Here is a 21591-nt window from a genome sequence, read left to right as displayed (position 1 = left end):
TCTGGGCCTGGGCGCTGTCCCTGAGCTCTTCAGCTCAAGGTGAATGCTATACCGCTTGAGCCACAGTGTCACTTCCTAGATTTTTTTAATATTAGCATTTTTTTTGGAAGGAGTGGCTATCTCTTGAATTATATGTAATTTCAATATAGTGAAAAGTACTCATAAAATGCCTACTATACAGTAATCTAGAATAATATTCCCTAAAAAGGATAATAGGAATGATAAGAAAAAAAAAAGGAAAAAATGAGGTTAATTGCCTTTTTAAAAAAATAAAACTGAGGTTTGAACTTAGGGCCTGGGTACTGTCTCTTAGCTTTTTTGTTCAAGGTTGGTGCTCTACCAGTTGAACCACATCTCCACTCTTTTGGTTTTTGGCTGTTAGTGATAAGAATCTTATTGACTTTTTTGCCTGGGCTGGCTTTGAATTGTGATCCTCAGCTCTAAGCCTTTTAAGTAGCTAGGATTTCAGGTAGGAACCACTGGAACCAGGCAGTTGCCTGTTTTTGTAAAAACCACACTTCGATGTCCTTACGCTTTAAGTTGAAGGTGTTACTTGAATAAATGAAATGATTCTTGGGCATCCAGAGTCCCTGGGGTGTCAGGATGACATTATTTCACTGATACTTCAAGTTGTTAGTTTCACTACAAAAATTCTCACTCCGTTTATTTAAGATATAGATTGTGTGTATGTGAATTGCAGGGCAAGATGAAAGATGCTATGGTCTGGCTAACTCTGCAAGAGACGAAGCTACAGAAGGCATTGAAGGATTCAGAAAATGAGACCTACTTTACAAAGTACCAAGTAAGAATGACTTTACACACCTATCTGGAGTTGACTCTTGTAGGGATGTTCATTTTTAGACACATCTTAGAGCTCAGTATTTAAGTGTTAAGGTGAAAGTACACATTCACATTCAGATGTTCTGGGGGCTAGGGGCTGGGGGCTGGTGGTGCTGATACTTGCAGCCCTTTGAGTACTTCCAGCATGAACCTAGACATCAGTGCCTGTGTCTGAGATGAGACTGGGACAGAGATAGTGTCGTCAAAGTATTGCTCATAGGTAGTAGTGGAATAGGTAGTGTAGTGTGGGTCGAGTAGTTGCACTAGAGATAATAGAGCTCATAAAGGCCTAGGATATTTATTATCCTGCCACTTTCAGCAAACGGAAAGGAGAGAATCAGGAAGTCAGCAATGGAGCTGACTGCATCAAAGGAGTCCTTGGGGAATAATGACAACCACTATTACTGGCACATATGAATATGTGCAATGAAGCAGGCTGCTTGGTGATCAGCTGCCAGCTCTACCATCTTGCCAACTTCAGTAATGTTATCTCAGTTTTACAGATGAAGACAATAAAGTTTAGAAGGACTAAGAAACTTATTTTAAAAACTTACCTAAGTGACACTAAAAGGCATAGGTGGTATTTGAATAAGGAGCCTGGCTTTAAAATCCTAGCTCTTATTTATAGCCTGCCACTTTTTACAAGGTAAGTAGTTACTCCCCATGCAATCTTTTCCCCCCCGCCAATACTAGAGCTTGAACTCAGTAAGCTTTATCACTTAAGTCTGACGTTCTACCATTTGAGCTCTATCTCCATGTCTGCCTTTATAGTGGTTATTAGAGATAAGAGTCTAATGGTCTTTCCTGTCTTGGCTGGCTTTGAACTGTGATCCTTAGATCTCAGCTTCTTGAGTAGCTAGGAGTACACAAGTGAGCCATGGCTACCTGGCTTGCCTTGGGTTATTTGTGAGGTAGGGTCTCGTTTTATGCCTGGAGCAGCCTGATCTTTGATCCTCCTACTTTGCTTCCTGATGAGGACAGGCATATAACCCTGTGCCCAGCCATTGTGCTTCTAATAGAGCTGGGACAGCCAGTGTGTACCACCATGCTCAGCCATTGGTTGAAATGGAATCTCACAAACATCTTTTTGCCTTGGCTTTCCTTCCCAGCTCTGCCTTCCAAGTAGCTAGGAATGCAGAGCCATTGTTCCGTACTTTTTTCTTTTCTTTTCTTTTCTTTTCTTTTCTTTTCTTTTTTTTGAGACATCTTGTGATATTCCCTGTGCCTGGGCTGGCATGATCCTTCCACCTCAGCTTCCTGAGTGGCTGGAATGATAGGGCCTTTCTGTTATGCTCAGCTCACATAAAACCAATTAGAAATACTTTTGATAATTATATGATGGCTTAGTTAATATATCTATGAAACTGATAATTCTTTAATACTGTTTTCCTTCAGATTCAAACCAAGAGAAGCATTGTTTATATATATATATATATTTTTTTTTTGAAGATTGAATCTTTGAGTCTTTATTACAACATCTGCAGCCTGCAAGCAGCCCATTGTTACAAAGGCCTGCAGCCCCCAAATACACTTAACACAGCTAGGAAATAGGCCACAGAGGAAAGAAAGAACAAAAACAATACCAACAAACCGGTTCTCCAATGGAGAGCTGAATTGGGACGCCAAGATGACTGAAGATGAGCCAGGAGACAGGACACAGGACACGATCACAGAGACACACGTGCATGGCATTGCTTATAGAATTTTTATAATTATCTTTCCCTTGTTGCAAGTTTCATTTATGTGTACGTTTATGTATTTATTTGGCAGTACTAGGGATTAAACTCAGGACTTGGTGCTTGCTAAACAAGCACTTTGCTATCTGAGCTATGTCCCTAGCCATGAAATATTGAGGACAGGGAGAAAGCGGTTTTTAGTCTGGATAAAAGAAGATGAGAAGAATTTGTACAGCCCAACTAGTTGTAAATATCTTGAACATAATTTATTCATGACAATTGTGATGTAATTCTTTTTTTGGGGGGGAGGAGGGGTTGGTCCTGGGGCCTGAACTCTGGACCTGGGCACTGTCCCTCAGCTCTGCAGCTCAAGGCTAGCGCTCTACCACTTGAACCAAAGCACCATTTCCAGCTTTTTCTGGTTATGTGCTGAGGAATTGAACCCAGGGCCTCATACATACAAGGCAAGCACTCTACCACTGAGCAACCTTCCCAGCCTGTGATGTAATTCTTATGTCTACTCATTTTTATTTTGTTTTGAATACATTATTTTGAGAGGACACAGTTGCTAACTTTGCATGTGACATCTGGTCTGTCCCGGAGAGCCAATGTCTTTGCCACTCTGTCCAATATACATGTGTCCAGTAGACATTGCTGACTCAAAGCACATAATGAGACATGTCATTATTCTGGTACTTAAGGTAAAAGGATGCACTAGATGGGCATTTGTGGTTCATGCCTTTATTTTATTTTATTTATTTATTTATTTTGGTGTGGTTGTGGGGCCTGATCTCTGGGCCTGAGGGCTGTCCCTCAGCTCTTCAGCTCAAGGCTAGTGCTCTACCACTTGAACCACAGCGCCAGTTCCGGCTTTTTTCTTTTTGCTTATGTGGTGCTGAGGAATCAAACCCAGGGCTTCAGGCACACAAGGCAAGTGCTCTACCACTCAGCCACCTTCCCAGCCCCGGTTCATGCCTTTAATCCTAGCTGAAATGCAAGGATTGGGGTTTGAAGCCAGACTAGGCAACAGAGTCCATGAGACTCTTAGCTCCAATTAACCAGCAAAAAATCAGAAATGGAGGTGTGGCTCAAGTGGTTGAGTGCCAGCTTTGATTAGAAAAAGCCAAGGGATAGTACCCAGGCTCTAAGTTTAAGCGCACACACACACACACACACACACACACACACACACACACACACACACACACACACACACACACACACACACACACACACACACACACACACACACACACACACACACACACACACACACACACACACACACACACACACACACACACACACACACACACACACACACACACACGAGAAACCAAATCACAGAGAGGAGAGTGGATCCAGGAATTCTATTGTCTAAGTAAAACCTTAGGTTTTACCTTTAGCTGTGGACCATAAAATAGCAAATTGCATCAATCCTTCAATTTTTGAAATGCTCTTCTTACTGTAGAGTCTGCTGACTTTTATGGAATCATTCAATGAAGAGAAGAAATCCTTCCAGGATGTCCTGCCACTGGAAGGAAATCCGAGCGAGCTGAACGAAGATCAGTTGAAGATGAGAGAAAGCTGGCTTGGCCTCAACCACCAGGTTACTGTGCTATGCGGGTTTGAAGATTTCCAAGGGGCAGCTTTGTCTTGGTGGCTAAGGATGGGATACATGCTTCATAAAAAAATGAGACAGTATTCTTACATTTCCCTATAGTGTTAGTCATTTGAATAGGAGATTTGTGTGTGTGTGTGTGTGTGTGTGTGTGTTGTAGGGCCTGAACTCTGGGCCTGAGCACGGTCCCTCAGCTCTTCAGCCCTAGGCTAGCGCTCTACCACTTAAGCCACAGTGCCACTCTCATTTTTCTGCTTATGTGGTGCTGAGGAATCAAACCCAGGGCCTCATGCATGGGAGGCAAGCACTCTACTACTGAGCTACCTTCCCAGCCCCTAAATAGGAGATTTTAAAGCATTCTTCTTAAGTGCATACTCACTCAAGGTTGTATTTGCTATCTGTTCTTGGTCTACTGTGGTACTCTATGCATATTAGTCACAGTAAATGAGTCATTTTTTGGTTGAACCTGTAGTCTCTTCTGTCATCAGATGTCTATATCAATATTGAAAGAGGTGGCACCAAACCTGGAAAGCATGTGTAAAGGTGTGAGTGTGTGTGTGTGTATGTATGTATGAGAGAGAGACAGACAGAGATCTGTTTCATCTCTTCAGCTTTATTAAAGCTTAGAGACAGGAGCTGGTGGCTCATGCCTGTAATACTAGCTACTCAGGAGGCTGAGATCTGAGGTTGCAGTTCAAAGACAGCCAGGGCGTGAAAGTCCCCACGAGACTCTTATCTCTAATTAACCACTCAAAAAGCTAAGTAGAGCTGTGGCTCAAAGTGGTAGAGCACTAGCCTTGAGCAAAAGAGCTCAGGGACAGCTCCCAGGCCCTGAGCTTAAGACCCATAATAAAAATTAAAAAAAAAGAAAGCTTGGTTTATGGCCTAGCATATGGTATATAACAACATATATCAAAAAGAACATGAACTCTTCAATTATTGGGTGTAATAATTGCCCCTAGATTTGTGTGGTGGTTGAGAATATTGTTCAAATTATCTATGGTTTGATTGGCATTTTTCCCTGTTGTTCTATTAGCTGCTGAGACAGAGATACAAAGAACATTGGAAATAGATATTTAATTTTACTAAACTTTCTTTTATGTGTTCTAAAATTTTATTAGGCATTTAGGATGTAGAGTTGTTTTATTTCCTTCATTTTTATATCCTCAGTTTTTTCCCCCTTGCTTTGAATTAAAAAAAATAATTCTATTTAATTTTTTTCTATTGACTTTTGACATATCATCTCATTATGCCTTTTATGTATGTATGTGTGTATGTATGTATGTATTTATTTATTGTTGGTCATGGGGCCTAAACTCTGGGCCTGGTCACTGTCCCTCAGCTCTTCAGCTCAAGGATGCCACTCTACCATTTGACCTACAGAGCCACTTCTGGCTTTTTCTGCTTATGTGGTGCTGAGGAATCGAACCTAGGGCCTCATGCATACAAGGCAAGCACTCTATCACTGAGCCACCTTCCCAGCCCCTCATTATGGGTTTTATTTTTTTTTAATTTTTTTTTTATTTTTATTTTTTGGTCCGGTCGTGGGTCCTGAACTTTGGGCCTGGGCGCTGTCCCTCAGCTCTTCAGCTCAAGGCTAGCACTCTACCACTTGATCTACAGCGCCACTTCCGGCTTTTTTCGTATGTGGTGCTGAGGAATCGAACCCAGGGCCTCAGGCATGCAAGGCAAGCGCTCTACCACTGAGCCAACTTCCCAGCCCTCATTATGGGTTTTAAAATGGGTTATAATCTACTTTCTAAACTTTACAGAGGTCTACAATTTTTTAGTTATCATATAGCCTCTTTAATATGTAAACTTCTTGGAATTTGACTCATTTTTCTCTTTTATGTCCTATAGATGTTTTATATATGAATATGTATGGCTTGTATTTTATATATACGACACAACTCTATAAATGTCCCCAAGACCTTTTTGTTTTAAACAGCAATATATCTTATTTTATACTTCATTTGAATGTCCTAGATCACATTCACCCTTTTTCCTGCTTCTTAAGCTCTTTCCCCTCCTTTTAAACCTTTTAAATGGGCTTAATTATTTTTTACTATATATATATATATATATATATATATATATATATATATATATATATATATATATAATGTGCCAGCCATATATTTAAAAAAAGTTAAAATTGACAAAAAAAGGACCTTTATTTTTTTTTTGGTTGTTGTGGGTCTTGAACTGTGGGCTTGGGCACTATTCCTGAGCTCTTCAGCTCAAGGCTAGCGCTCTACCTCTTGAGCCGCGGCGCCACTTGTAGTTTTCTGGTGGTTAATTAGAGATAAGAGTCTCACCGACTTTCCTGTCCAGGCTCGCTTTGAACCACGATCCTCAGATCTCAGCCTCCTGAGTAGCTAGGATTACAGGTGTGAGCCACCAGTGCCTGGCTAAAATGACCTTTTATCCATTAAAAAGATAATGAAATGATTTTTCATGAGATTAAAGGGTCTGTATGGCCAGGAAATTTTTCTTGCTGTTGCACAAAGTTTGCTGATCCTGTTTGGCTATTAGAAGTGATCATCTGTTTTCCAAATATATTTTCCACACAGTTTCCTTAGTGTTTAAAGTAGTTTCCCAGTGGTTAAAAAGAGCCACCCTCTGGGTAGGTCCAGATTTTTTTTTTGCCAGTCCTGAGGCTTGAACTCAGAGCCTGGACACTGTCTGTGAGCTTTTTGCTCAAGGCTAGCACTCTACCATTTTGAGCCAGAGCCATTTCCAGCTTTTTCTGCTTATGTGGCACTGAGGAATTGAACCCAGGGCTTCATGCATGTTAGACAAGCAGTCTCCCACTAAGCCACATTCCCAGCCCTGGGTCTAGAATGTTTCTAGCCTGTGGTAAAGCTCCAGTGCCCACTAGCACCTGCTGCCACCAGCTTCTAACTGACTCTTGGGTGGGGACAAGAATTACCTGTGCACAGGTCCTTACCAGCATCAGTGTCCACACAAAAGACTCTGTATAGTTCATACTGTTCCAGGCTACAGAGACATGACCTAATTTTGTAGAAAATGATTTGAAAAAATACTCCAAATAATGAGAAACATCACAAAAAGAATTCTTTGGCAAATAGATAGTATCTGAGAAATCTGTCCTTTTGTCAAGTAGACTGTGGTGCTTTTTCTCGCTGTGATGACGTGCTAATTTTTTTTTTTTTTTTTTTTTTTTTTTTTTTTGTCGGTCGTGGGGCTTGAACTCTGGGCCTGAGCGCTGTCCCTCAGCTCTTCAGCTCAAGGCGAGCGCTCTACCACTTGAGCTACAGCGCCACTTCCGGTTTTCTGGTGGTTTATTGGAGATAGGAGTCTCACGGTCTCTCCTGCCCGGGCTGGCTTTGAACCGCGATCCTCAGATCTCAGCCTCCTGAGTAGCTAGGATTACAGGCGTGAGCCACCAGCGCCCGGCATGACGTGCTAATTTTAAAGTGATCAGATGCATAAAAGTTAATGTCTTCTGGACAGTTTCTGATTCAGCAGTTTAAGGATACAGAGATCTTTAAGCATCCTAATAAATTAGTTCCTTTTAATCTTGCTTCAGAGTATAGTAAGAACTTACAAAAATTTCCAGCCAAATTCCAAAATAATTGTGTGAGGAAGGAAGTTTGGGACTAGTTTTTTTATGTTAAAAAAGGAAAGAAACATTGTGGTAAACTGTCTTGGTTTTTTTGGTTTTTTGTTTTCTGTGTCAGTCCTGGGACTTGAACAAAAGGACCTAGATGCTGTCCCTTGGCTTTTTTGCTCAATGCTAACACTTGACTACTTGAGCCATAGCTCCACTTCAAAACATTTTGTAGTTAATTGAAGTCTCATGGACTTTCTTGCCCAATCTGGCTCCAAATTGCAATCTTCAGACCCTAGCTTCTTGAGAAGATAGGATTATAGGCATGTGCCACTAACACCTGGCAAAACCTAAATTATTATTATTATTATTATTATTATTATTATTATTATTATTATTATTATTATTATTATGTCAGTCACGGTCACAGGACTTGAACTCTGGGCCTGGGTGCTGTCCTTAAGCTCTTTAGCCCAAGACACGAGTTCTACTACTTGAGCCACAGTGCCACTTCTGGTTTTCTGTTGGTTAATTGGAGATAAGAGTCTCATGTACTCTCCTGCAAGGTCTGTCTTTGAACTGCTATCCTCAGATCTCAGCCTCCTGAGTAGCTAGGATTGCAGGCATGAGCCACCAGTGCCTGGCTTAAAACTTAAATTCTTAATGGTTAGGTTTGGTTGTTAGGAAAGGAGCTGGCCTTGGAGGTGGTATCCATTCTAGTGCTCCTCCACGCCCTCTCCCTGGCCCTGTGCTATCACTTACTATTCTTTACTGAATTGGTGACCTTGGTGGCCTCTCTCAGCAGGTCATTTAGGTATGAGCTATCACTTTTATGCATAAGATTGGGCTATGTGTTAACACATAGTGACTATGTGTTAAGTTTTACTTTTTTATTCATACATGGTACATAGCTGAACAAGACCCTCCTTTTCCTCCTCTTCCTCCTCTTCTTCCTCTTCTTCCTCTTCCTCCTCTTCCTCCTCTTCCTGTTCCTCCTCCTGTTCCTCCTCCTTTTCCTCTTTCTCTTCCTTTTTTCCTTCCTTCCTTCCTTCCTTCCTTCCTTCCTTCCTTCCTTCCTTCCTTCCTTCCTTCCTTCCTTCCTTCCTTCCTTCCTTCCTTCCTTCCTTCCTTCCTTCCTTCCTTCCTTTCTGTCTTTCTTTCTTTTTGTTGGACTTGGGGCTGGAACTCTGAGCCTGGACACTGTCCCTGAGCTCTGCAGCTCAAGGCAAGTGCTCTACCACTTGAGCCACAGCACCACTTTCAGTTTTCTGGAGATAAGAGTCTCATGGACTTTCCTTGCCCGGGCTGGCTTTGAATGTGATCCTCAGATCTCAGCCTCCTGAGTAGCTAGGATTATAGGCAAGAGCCACTGGTGCCCGGCTCTTCTCCTCCTTTTCTTCCTTCTCCCCTGGTTTTTTCCTTCCTCTTTTTATGCTGGTACTGGGGCTTGAACTCAGAGCCTGGGCAATATCATTGAGCTTTTTTGTTCTAGGCTAGCTCTCTACCACTTGAGCCACAGCTCCATTACCAGCTTTTTGCTGGTTAATTGGAGATAAGAGTCTCATGGACTTTTCTGCCTGAACTGGCTTTGAACTTTGATCCTCAGATCTCAGCCTGCTGAGTAGTTAGGATTTCAGGTGTGAGCCACTACTGTTCAGCTTTGCTTTGCTTTTTATTCATTAATTTTATTGTGTTTCAATTTCCTTTTACCCATTCCTATTTCTCCTTAGGGCATCATTTTAAACTGTTGAATGTCTTTTTGTTGTAGATATTTTTGCAAAATAGACATTAAATGTACATACACACGTGTTTTAAATGGTGCACACTGAGGTAATATGTTGTGTGTTTATCTTTAAGTACATTGTAATTAAGTCACTTGATGTTATATGGTGGGTGACCCTCACATACCCTTTCTCCTCTAGCTACTTTCTGTCATTTTATCCCCAGCTCTTTCCCAGTAGGTTGTTTGTAAATGTTTGATCACGAATGAATGAATAATTGTGTGAACGATGGTGATGTGATTTGATGGTGCTTTGAAGAAAGGAAAATCTCATTTGAAAGCCCATCAGGTTTGTGTGTCTCACACATTGAGTGGGAAAAGAAGGTGGGGAGGGGAGGAAGGAAGAGGTGTGCCTGGATTGGGGCAAGGTTTGGTGAAGGACAGATGTTGGGAGATAAGATGGGGATAGCTAGTGTGAATATATGGTTCCAGTTACCATACAAAGTACTCCACAGATCTAGGGCAGCATAGAATCATGAGTCACATTGTCAAAGAACACAAGAATGTGACACATTTTAAACTATAGTCCTTAATTATGATTATCCCTGCTTAAAGGAATGCTCTTAATTTCCCCATAAAGTTTATGGATTTATCCCAACATTTCTTTTTAAAAAAATAATTTTGAATAAACTATATTCCCAAATCAGCAAGTCCCAAGGTGATATTTATTCATTCATTCATTAATTTATTTTTGTTGTGGGGCTTGAACTCTTGAACCTCTTTGAGCCATAGATCTGCTTCTTTATTTATTTATTTTTTTGTTGGTCAAGGGGCTTGAACTCTGGGCCTGGGCGCTGTCCCTCAGCTCTTCAGCTCAAGGCTAGCGCTCAACCACTTGAGCCACAGCACCACATTTGGTTTTCTGGTGGTTATGTGGAGATAAGAGTTTCATGAACTTTCCTGCCCAGGCTGGCTTTGAACTGCAATCCTCAGATCTCAGCCTTCTGAGTAGCTAGGATTATAGGCATGAGCCACCAGCACCCACCCACTTCTGGTTTTTGAGTGGTTAATTGGAGATAAGAGTCTTATGGGGACTTTTCTGCCCATACTGGCTTCTAATTGCCATCCTCAGCTCCAACCCCCTGAGTTATTGGGATTACAGGTGTAAGCCACTAGTGTCCAACTCAAGGTGATAATTAGAACTAAGAAGTTTGACCGTTTTTCAGTCTTGGCTTTCAGAGAAATGGTTTTTTTAAGAAGGTTTTATTTTTTTAAATTAATTATATTTATTTATTGATCTTTGTTTATGTAGTATCAAGGAATCAAATCCAGGGCCTCATGCATGGTAGGTCCACACTCTACCATTGAGCCACCTTCCTAGCCCAAGAGAAATTATTAAATAAAAATTAAATGTGGGGGCTGGGAAGGTGGCTCAGTGGTAGAGAGCTTGCCTTGCATGACTGAGGCCCTGGGTTCGATTCCTCAGCACCACATAAACAGAAAAAGCTGGAAGTGGCACTGTGGCTCAAGTGGTAGAGCGCTAGCCTTGAGCTGAAGAGCTCAGGGACAGCGTCCAGGCCCAGAATTAAAGCCCCATGTCCGACAAAGACAAAAAAAAAAAAATTAAATGTGAAAAAAAAAAGTGGTTAAAGTGCCACTAAAGGTATCTTCCCTTATTTTCAGGTTAATACATGGAAAGCAGAGCTGAACAATGCGCTGCCCCCTCACCTCCGTGAGACGGAAGAGTGGCTCCAGCATGTGGAAGAGCTGGTACAGGAAGGGCTGCCAGCCTCCAGGAGCCACTCTGAGGCCAAGGCTCTGACCCAGGAAAGAATCACTTTATTCAAGGTTGGAAAAGGACAGAGAGACATGAAAAATCAGCTCTGTGTTAGGGTCTATTCTTGTGGAAGATTTTTTTGTCTTAGAAGCCAATGCAGTGGGAATTGAGAGATTTCCTGACATCTGAGATCCAGCAGATACTTAGCTGATTTTGTTTTGTTTTGTTTTGTTTTTGGTTGATCATAGGGCTTGAATTTAGGGCCTGGGCATTATCTCCAAGTGCTTTTGCTCAAGGCTAGTGCTCTACCACTGTGAGCTACAGCTCCACTTCTGGTGGTTAATTGGAGATAAGAGTCTCATGGACTTTTCTGCTTGGGCTGGCTTGAACAGTGATCTTCAGATCTCAGCCTCCTGAGTATCTAGGATTATATGCATGAACGACTGGTGCCTGGCTTAGGAGATACTTTTATGTACATGGTCATTTTTGTTTTTGTTTTTTGAGGTTGACATAAGAAATTCTCACTTGGCTTTCTTGCTTACTGCTGGTGCTCTGCCACTTGAGCCATACCTCCAGTCCAGTGTTTTGGTGGTTAATTAGAGATGGAGTCTTGAGGACTTTTCTGCCTTGACTGGCTTAGAACGTCTATCCTTCAGATTACAGCCTCTAGAGTAGCTAGAATTACAGCCACACCTGGCAACAGTAAACTCGGAGGGAGATTGAGACCTTAGTCAAATGCTGTGAGAGCATCTGTCAGTGAGATTGATTGTAATGGAACTTCCAAAGGAATAGAGAATACATCCAAAAACAAGAGTTTGATAATAATTTTACCATAGATATAGTCTGCTTCTTGAGTAAGTGGTTCCAACTTAATACACATTTGTTGAAAGATTCAGATATCTTGGTTATGGGCAGTGTGGGGGCGGGTAGAGAAGAAGGGGGAGCTTAAAACTTTTGAGGTGAGATGACTTTAATCATTATATTTAGTAATAAACTTGGTTTCTGTCTTGGTCAATTTCTTTCAGAGTCTGATGGACAGATTTGACTATCATTCAAATATTCTCTTGGCTTTTGAAAATCAAGATGCTGAACATTCGCCATTGGTGCCACCTAGCAAGCTAGAAGAAATGCAAAGACGGTTGGTAGCCCTGCCATTTCTCAATGCTTAGCACCACAGCACTGGACCACCCAATGCAGATTTGTAGATAACACTGTTACTGTCTTTGAAATCTTGATAACAAACCTTTGTGTTTTATGCAGTAGTAACATTTATCAGTCCAACATCTTGTTTTCAGTTTCTGGTTTTTTATTTTTGTGGTACTTCGTATCTAACCCAGAACCTTGAGCATGTTAGGCAAGTGCTCCTCCATTTAGACTATATCTCCATCCTACTTTATTGAATGGGAGAAAGCTGTGGTGTGCACTCTGTGCTTCTGGGTTTATTTCCTTACTGTTTTGGTAGGGTAATGCTAGTCACTGTCCGTGTCCTAAGAGAATGATTAGATCAAATGGGAAGAGACATAGAGAGCACTTGATAAACAGTAAATTCAAAAGATTATTTAATGGGTAGTTTTCCATATCATCTCCTTTCTTTTGTCTCATAAGCAATTTATTGAAATAATAAGTGGGTGTTAGCTCTAATAAGATTGCTTTAATGTATCAACTTGTAAATGGTAGTTGTATTGCCTTCTACCAGTTATTTTAAAATTTTGTAGCACACTTTCTAAATTTCTTATAGTAGGATTTCTCAATAGGGGAGTAATTTTTATTTTTTCAGAAAATGTTCCATTAGGTGGGTTTTGTTTTTCTTTTTTCTTTTTTTTTTTTTGTTGGTCGTGGGGCTTGAATTCTGGGCCTGGGTGTTGTCTCTCAGCTCTTAAGCTCAAGGCTAGCACTCTACCACTTGAGCCACAGTGCCACTTCCAGATTTTTCTGTTTATGTAGTGCTGAGGAATCAAACCCTGGGCCTCATGCATGAAAGGCAAGCACTCTACCACTGAGCTACCTTTCCAGCCCCTGTTTTTCTTTTTTCTTAAGAATGGTTGTTTTAGCTGGTCACTAGTGGTCATACTTGTCATCTAAGTCAGTCAATAGGCTAAGTTCTGAGGATCATGGTTTGAAGCCAGCCCAGGCGGGAAGGTCCACCAGATTCTTATCTTTGATTAAACAGCAAAAAGCCAGAAGTGGAGCTGTGGTTCAAGTGGTAGAGCAGCAGTCTTGAGTGAAAAAGCCCAGGGAAAGTACTCAGGCCCTGAGTTCAAGCCCCAGTACCAGCATGGAAAGAAGAAAAAAGACAATGAGAGAAAAGGAAAAGAATGGTTGTTTTATATCTTGCTACAGTATTTATTTTGCATTATTTTAGAAAGAAGAGTTTTGGGGAATGGGAAAGGAAGAGTGATAAGAGGGTGTGAGATTGATTGGAATATATTATAAACGTGTGCAAATTTAATGCAAACTAATAGAAAAAAGAAAATAAAAAACCCAACTGTTGAGCATACATCTGAGTTCCGTGTGTTTGAATGAAAAAGTTAAAGCCAGTGTTAGAGAGAGAGAGAGAGAGAGAGTGTGTGTGTGTGTGTGTGTGTGTGTTTGTGTACCACTTGAGCTTAACTTCCAGCTAACTGGAGATAAGAGTCTCACAAACTTTCTTGTCCAGGCTGTCTTCGAACCGAGATTCTCAGATCTCAATTTCTTGAGTAACTAAGTTTATAGGCCTGAGCCTTAGTGACTGGCTGCCTAGTGTTTTTTAGATGTTAAACTGATTTCTTCACTTAATATAATTGTTTGATTATATTAAGTTAAATTCTAAAACCTGTAATTTTCCCCCCCAGAATCAACAACATTTTGGGGAAGAAATTTCTTCCACATCTGGAATTCCATTACTCTAAGTGCTCAGTTCTTGGTTTGCTAGATGAAGTGAATGCAAAACTGGATGTTTGGGACATCAAATATGGGAGCAAAGAATCTGTTGCATTACTACTGGAAGATTGGCAGGTAAGCTAATTTCTTGTTGTTGTTGTTTGTTGGTTGGTACTGAGACTTGAACTCAGGGCCTAGGTGCTGTCCCTTAGCTTTTTCTCTCAAGGTGATATTCTACCACTTGAACCACAGCTCCACTTCTGATTGTTTTAATGATTTTCACTGGAGATAAGAGTGTCATAGACTTTTCTGTTGGGGTTAGTTGTGAACTGAAATTCTCAGATCTCAACATTCTGAGTAGGTAGAATTATTGATGTGAGCCATTGGTACCCAGTATGGTTTAAGTGTTTGTTCTGCATCATAGCTGGTTTCCATGCCTGGGTGCTTGATTTGCATTTTTCCTTAGCCCAGTTTCCCATTCGTGCTTCAGATGTGGGGCTGGCTTTGATTGGTAGTCCTCTTGAGTGTCAGTTTGGAGAAAAAAATTCTAGGTAGTCAAATAGCAGGCATAGGGAAGGGTAAGAAGGAAAAACCAGCATTATTTACAAAATTGAGTTAATCAGGGCATATTATGTAATAGAAGGGTTCTAATTTTTTTTTCCTCATAGAATTTCCTTATTTTACTTGATTAAAATTTTGTTTCTTTTTTTTCCTTTTTTCTGATTCATGATTTTGTTCAACCATTAAGGTCTTTTTTTTTTTTTTTTTTGGTTGGTGCTAGGGCTTAAACTCTGGGCCTGGACACTGTCCCTCAGCTCTTCAGCTCAAGGCAAGCACTCAAGGCAAGCTTGAGCCACAGCGCCACTTCCAGTTTTCTAGTGGTTTACTGGAGATAAGAGTCTCACAGACTTTCCTGCCTGGGCTGGCTTTGAACTGCAATCCTCAGATCTCACAGCCTCCTGAGTAGCTAGGATTACAAGGCGTGAGCCACCGGCACTCGGCTGTCCTTGAACTTCTTTTGCTCAAGGCTAGCACTTCTGGCTTTTTCTATTTATTTGGTACTAAGCAATCGAACCGGGCTTCATGCATGCTAGGCAAGCACTCTATCACTAAGCCATATTCCCAGCCCAGGTCTTCTTTTTTTTTTAAGAACCATTTTGACCTTAATCTCCCAAGTTTAGTAGGAAAAATAGGACATTTTCACTTTTGTCTGGACATTTCTTTTTCTTTGGCTTTAACTCTTCCAAATTATAGGGAAATTTTTGTTTTGTTTTGTTTTTGTCGGTCGTGGGGCTTGAACTCGGCCTGGGCGCTGACCCTGAACTCTTCAGCTCAAGGTGAGTGATCTACCACTTGAGCCACAGAGCCACTTCCAGTTTTCTAGTAGTTAATTGGAGTCTCAAGGATTTTCCTGCCCAGGCTGGCTTTGAACTGTGATTCTCAGATCTCAGCCTCCTGAGTAGCTAGTATTACACGCTTGAGCCACCAGCACTGGCTCATGGGACTCTTATCTCCAATTAACTACCAGAAAACGGGAAGTGGTGGTATCAAGTGGTATATCACTCATCTTAAGCTGAATAGTTCAGGTTAGCGCCAAGGCCCAGAGGTCAAGCCCCAGGACTAACCCCCAAAAAAGAAAAAAAAGAGTCTCATGGACTTTCCTGTCTGAGCTGGCTTTGAATCGTGATCTTCAGATCTCAGCCTCCCAAGTAGCTAGGATTATAGGCGTGAGCTACTGGTGCCTGGCTTATGAAAAATGTTTGAAGTGGTTTAAGTATATTATAGGTTTGATAGGCATTTCTAATAATACCTAATATATCTATAATGGCAATAAAACAAGAATAACTGATATAATAATCAAAATATCAAATGTGAAAAGGTGAGATTTTTGAAATTGCTATACCTAATGTTCTTTTTTTTCCATGAGAAGCAAATACTGCAGCAACGTAGTCACCCTACATTAAAATAAATTTTGTCCGATATTTTTATGATAGTTCTCATTCATGAACTTTCTCTTCTCTACCCAAATGTATAGTGTTCATGGTACTAAAATTTTGACCACTATGTGCTTTATCAACATCTTTTTTAAAAAATTAAAAAATTCCGGGCACCAGTGGCTCACACCTGTAATCCTAACTACTCAGGAGGCTGAGATCTGAGAATCTAGCCTGGGCAGGAAAGTTTGTGAGACTCTTCTTTCCAAGTAACCACCAGAAAACTGGAAGTGGCACTGTGGCTCAAATGGTAGAGCGCTTGCCTTGAGCTGAAGAGCTCAGAGACAATGTCCAGGCCCAGAGTTCAAGCCCCACAGCTGAATAAAAAAAATTAAAATTATCCTTAAATAGTTGTTCAAAGTGTGTCAACCCCACATTTCAATTTATGAATAAATCTCAAACAATGTCTGTCCTTCCATCATGCAGCCCTTCCTTCACCTTTTCAACATCTTAATATATTAATACCTGAATAATTTGGCACATTGTCAAAAGTAAAAAAACCTGTTAATATCCCTTTGCTTTACAGAAATTTATTGAAGAGAAAGAATTCCTAGCTCAACTTGACACTTCTTTTCAAAAATGTGAAGAAAGTTATAAGAATTTGGGTAAAGTAATTGTTACTTTTTGATGAGATGATAATCTCTTTAAAAATGACATTTTCCCTGTTGCTTCATACTTTAATGCTTTGGAAATTACTTAAATGTTTTCTTTGGAAGATTCTTGCTCTTTCACTTATATTATGACTATGATTAGTTATTTTTCCTGAGACTGGAACTCAACCTCAGTAACTGTTGCTTTTGCTCATTTGCTGGCATTCTACCACCTGAGCCATACTTCCAACTCCTCTTGCTCTTAGTATAATAACAGAACCTCCTTATTTTGCTGTTGTCAGTGCAAATGGCTTTCTTCACCATTATTTTATGAACAAAAAACTTTTCTAAGATTATTTTCTCCTTTTGCTCTTATGGTAGCTGGAGAAGAGGAGAATGTTAATGAACCATACAAGATGCTGGAAGATAAGATTTGTATGTGCAGGAAAAACATAGATAACGTGAAAACAACTCTGCAGAAGGTCCTGATGTGGTGGGCCACTTACATGGAAAACCTTCACTTATTAAAGACTACTTTTGAGGGGATAAAGAAGGAACAAATCAAAGAGGTATCGCAGCCTAATTGTGCCTTTCTACAATACTTTTTGTTTGTGTCAGTAAGGGGGCTTGAACTCAGGGCCTGAGCACTGCTCCTTAGCTTTTTTACTCAAAGCTGACAATGTACCACTTGAATCCTAACTCTGCTTCTGGCTATTTGGTGGTTAATTGGAGATCAGAGTCTTACAGGCTTTCTTGCCTGGGCTGGCTTTGTACTGTGATCCTCAGATCTCAGTAGCTAGGATTACAGGCGTGAGCTACATAGCTATGTGGTGCCTGGCTCTTACATTTTAAAATGTAATTTCTTTGGAGATGCATTTAACTCCTTAGCTAAAAGTCCAGAGAGTCATTGTCTTTTGCAAAATTCTTAAAGGACATTTTCTTTACATTATAGATTTACACACACACACACACACACACACACACACACACACACACACACACACGCACACACACACACTCTTTGGAAAAGAAATAAGTAACTGAAATATTGGATGACTTCTTGACACATTTTAAAGTTTTTCCAAGTTACATTTTTGCATTTGGTTGATACTTTTCACCTCTAAAGTTGTTATGGCTTTTGGGAAGAGACGAAGCCCAATGTTTGGTCAGCATGGAGAACTACAGAAGAAATGTCTGTGTAAGACACAACTGTTGTCATTTGTGAGCCATAAAATCATCTCTTTATAATTATCTCAGGATGTTTTTCTATTCTCTGGTGCAAGTGGCTGTAGATACATTGAAACACTTTTCCAAATGGAAACTATAAGTACTTCCTGGGAAACAGAATACTGGTATGAGAGTAGCATTTGTGTTAAGCATATGAGTGCAAATGTATAGCATTTAGGATTAGTAGTCATTCCATCTCCCTGTTACCCGGGTTGCTGCTGGAAGTTCATACTGTGTCTTCCAACAGTTCTATCCTTATAGGACTACCAGTCAGATACATAAAACAGGCAAATAGCATTTGGACGCCTGCCGTTGGCTAACTCTGCTGTGATGCTATATGTTACCACAAGTATCTTGCAGGACCTTTTAAGTTGTGAGGAACATTTGACAATATCATTCCTTGTTACTGTTGACTTGTATACTTAATAGCTTAAAATGGGATCTTTTAGATAATTCTTTGGTGTAGAAACTCTGTGAAAATAATGACTGAGCCATTAAGGGTTCCATTAACTGAAGGAGTTTGGGAAGTTCTGCTGTAAGTTCATCAGCCACTTAGGAAGGGAGAGCAGATGCTTCCTGAATTCACAGCCATGAGGAGGAACAGATGCCTGCTAACACAGATGAAGCCCATTCATAAGCTGGGCGTAGGGACAGGTTGGAGGGATGCTAGAGGGAGAGGCCAGGGTACTGTAAGTGACTTCTCACTCCTGCATATATTGAACTTGGGTACCAGCTGCATAGATAAGAGAAAGACAGCCGGGTGCTGGTGGTTCATGCCTCTAATCCTAGCTACTTAGTAGGCTGAGATCTGAGGATCACAATTAGAAGCCAGCCTGAGCTGAAAAGTTCCCATGAATCTCTTATCTCCTTTTAACAACTTAAAAACCAGAAGTGGATCTGTGGCTCAAAGTGGTAGAGTGCTAGCCCTGAGCAAAAGAGCTCAGGGACAGCTCCCAGGCCCTGAGTTCATGTCCCAGGACTGGCAAAAATTACTTTGTGTGTGTCCCATAGATGGCTTTTGAGACGCTCTCCCAGTGGAATGTACAGTACACTACTGTAAATGAAGCTGGAAGTTTCCTAGTGGAAGTCAGCAATGAAGAAGTTGGATCATCCATTTCTAAAGAACTGAGAAGGCTGAATAAAAGATGGAGAAAGTTTATCTCAAAAACTCCACTTGTAAGTTGTTCCCTTGTCCCTCCCCATCGCCCACAGCAACTTTACTGAGTTGTAATTCACAGCACTATGCAATTCACTTGTAAAGCACACTGTGCAGCCTCACAATTGTGCAGCCACCAGTATAATCAATGTTAGAACATGTTCTCAGTTCCCTCAAAGAGCCCCTGTACTCATTCACAGTCCCTCCTCATCACTCTCAAACCTCCCAGCAGTGGGTAACACGCATCTAATCTCATTGTCTGTACAATTGCCTGTTCTGAACGTTGTACATAAATGGAATCATACAGTGTGTGGTCATACAATGACTGGTGTATTTCACTTGGTATAATGCTTTCAAGGTCCACCCACCTTGCAGCACGTAAACTCCATGCACTCTCCTCCTGCTAACTGGACATTGTAGCCTGTTATATGGACCCACATATGCTGCTGCTTCCCATTCATTTTGTTTATGCACATTGGGTTCCTTCTACTTTTAGTGTCGCTGTGAACATTTGCAGATCTGTGTTGGTGCAGGTACTTGTTCAATTTCGCTTTTTGATTCTTGAACCCTTCCTAACATACAGCTTTCTAGTTGAAATTCATTTTCCGTTAAAGCACTGTTTGTTGATTGCTAGTGGTTCACGCCTGTAATCCTAGCTATTCATCTACTCTGAAGAGCAGAACCAGCCCCGGCAGAAAAGTTCTCTTATCTCCAGTTAACCAGTAAAAAGCTGGAAGTGGATGTGTAGCTCAAGTAAGTGTTAGAGTGCCAGCCTTGAGCAAAAAGCCAAGCAAGATTCTTGAGTTCAAGCCTCTGTACTGGCACCCAAAAAACCAGACAAACCCCCAAACAAAACATTTTACCTATTAGGTTTTAGGTTCCTAAAGAACATATATTTAGTGTCTCATAGAAAAGTAGAGTAAATAAGTTTTAAAATTTATTCTTTTATCCAATATTCAAGAATTTACAACTTAGGTGCTTCATGAAAAATTTGCATATTTTACAGCAGTGCTGATAGATAAATTGCAAAAGTATTTTGTGAGTATATGATGTCTACAAGTGGAAATCTGAGTACTGAACTTCATGGAATTGTTTTTGTTTTTTTTTTAAATAGGAAATGAAGCAACCACTTCTGCAAAGACAGGAGCAGCCTATTGCTGATGATTCTGGAAATACTTCATCTAAAGAAGAAAAACCACCTGGTCATTTTTTAGCAGATATATCAGTTGAAGGTTCAGAAAATCATGACATGACTGTAAATGTAAGATGTTTCATTGTGTCTATGTCATTTGTATGGAGGAATAATTTAACAGCTCTTCTTTAAAAAAAAACACGCTCACATGGTTGGAATGATGATGAATATATAGTTTATTAGTAACAGTTATAATATCATTTCCTAAGGAAATACTTAAGGGGTTTCCTTTATGACGGACTTGCTAGGATGAAGGGGCTGTGCTTAGCAACCCTGAGCTTTGCCATGCAAGCATTCTGTCTCTTGAGCCATATCCCCACTTATTTTTTTCCCTATTTTCATTTATCAGGCTCTCACATGTTTTGCCCTGAATTTGGTCTTAAACCATGATCCTCATTCCTATGACCTCCCTCATAGTTAGGATCGATCACAAGTGTGAGCCACCAAACCCAGTTTGTTATTTGTTGAGATGAGGGTCTTGCTAACATTTTTTGTGGACTGACCTTGAACTATGTTCTTCCTGATCTCTACCTCCCAAGTAGCTAGACTTACAGTATGAGCTCCTGTGGGGTTGGAAGCAGACATGATTTCTGAGTTATGTGAGTTGAGTTAATCATTTCGTTGATGACTTCTCATTGGTGCTCAGAAATGGCCTACTGTTAAACTAGCCCTTGAGCAATTTGTGTCTGACTGACTTTGTACAAAATGGGAGAAGGGGGAAAAAATGAAACTATCTTCCTTACTTAGTTGGACAATTTGGAAGACTATAGAATAACATGTAAGACTGGAAAAAGAACGAACAGCAGGTTAAAAATCAAATATGGATCAAATACCGCCTATGTACTACATAATGATGTTTTAGTCAATGACGGGCCCAATATACTACTGTGGCTGTACCACACACAGAGCCTAGACAAGTGGTGGATGGTGCTTTGTGATTTGTCTAAGTATTTTGTGATGCCCACATAGGGACAGTGTCACCTCATTAATAATGCATTGTTTCTCAGAAGGCACCACAGCCATTCAATGAGGGATACCTGCCTAGGTGTGGAATTAGTGGTCTTTGATATCAAAGAGCTGAGTGCTTTTTAGAATGAAAGGTTATATTCTATTTCTTAAGTGCTGACATTTTCTTAATGATAATTTTGAATGATGTAGGCTGTGGAAGAAAATGAAGAATGCACAGAACAATTACAAATGGGGGAAGAGGTTGAGAAACTCGTTGGACAGGTGGAAATCTGGGCGTCAGAAGCCAACTCCATTTTGAAGCTTCTGAGACATCAGGATGGCATGGACGGCTCCAAGGAGGGGTCCTTACGGGTACGTGTGCAAAACACTTCATGCTTGAGGACTTACACACATTTT

The 21591-nt window shown here is 40.6% G+C and overlaps 1 protein-coding gene across 6 annotated transcripts in view; it reads left to right on the top strand.

Annotated features, from left to right (window-relative positions):
• The window catches only part of Syne2 (spectrin repeat containing nuclear envelope protein 2), a 310222-nt gene that overhangs the window by 95940 nt on the left and 192691 nt on the right, over positions 1 to 21591 (top strand). For all 6 annotated transcript variants that reach the window (XM_070032030.1, XM_070032022.1, XM_070032015.1 and 3 more), the window contains 10 exons: positions 701 to 802; positions 3988 to 4125; positions 11115 to 11279; positions 12234 to 12346; positions 14040 to 14202; positions 16588 to 16666; positions 17033 to 17220; positions 18890 to 19054; positions 20149 to 20295; positions 21385 to 21546. In XM_070032030.1, coding sequence (XP_069888131.1) covers positions 701 to 802; positions 3988 to 4125; positions 11115 to 11279; positions 12234 to 12346; positions 14040 to 14202; positions 16588 to 16666; positions 17033 to 17220; positions 18890 to 19054; positions 20149 to 20295; positions 21385 to 21546 — 1422 coding nt within the window. The remainder of the gene's footprint in view (positions 1 to 700; positions 803 to 3987; positions 4126 to 11114; positions 11280 to 12233; positions 12347 to 14039; positions 14203 to 16587; positions 16667 to 17032; positions 17221 to 18889; positions 19055 to 20148; positions 20296 to 21384; positions 21547 to 21591) is intronic.

This window comes from Dipodomys merriami, unplaced genomic scaffold (assembly GCF_024711535.1).
Source record: "Dipodomys merriami isolate MVZ:Mamm:240054 unplaced genomic scaffold, mDipMer1.0.p SCAF_1, whole genome shotgun sequence".
NCBI classification, from domain to species: domain Eukaryota; kingdom Metazoa; phylum Chordata; class Mammalia; order Rodentia; family Heteromyidae; genus Dipodomys; species Dipodomys merriami.
The sequence above is the reverse complement of the archived record's forward strand: the minus strand, read 5'-3'. Positions and strand labels throughout refer to the sequence as shown.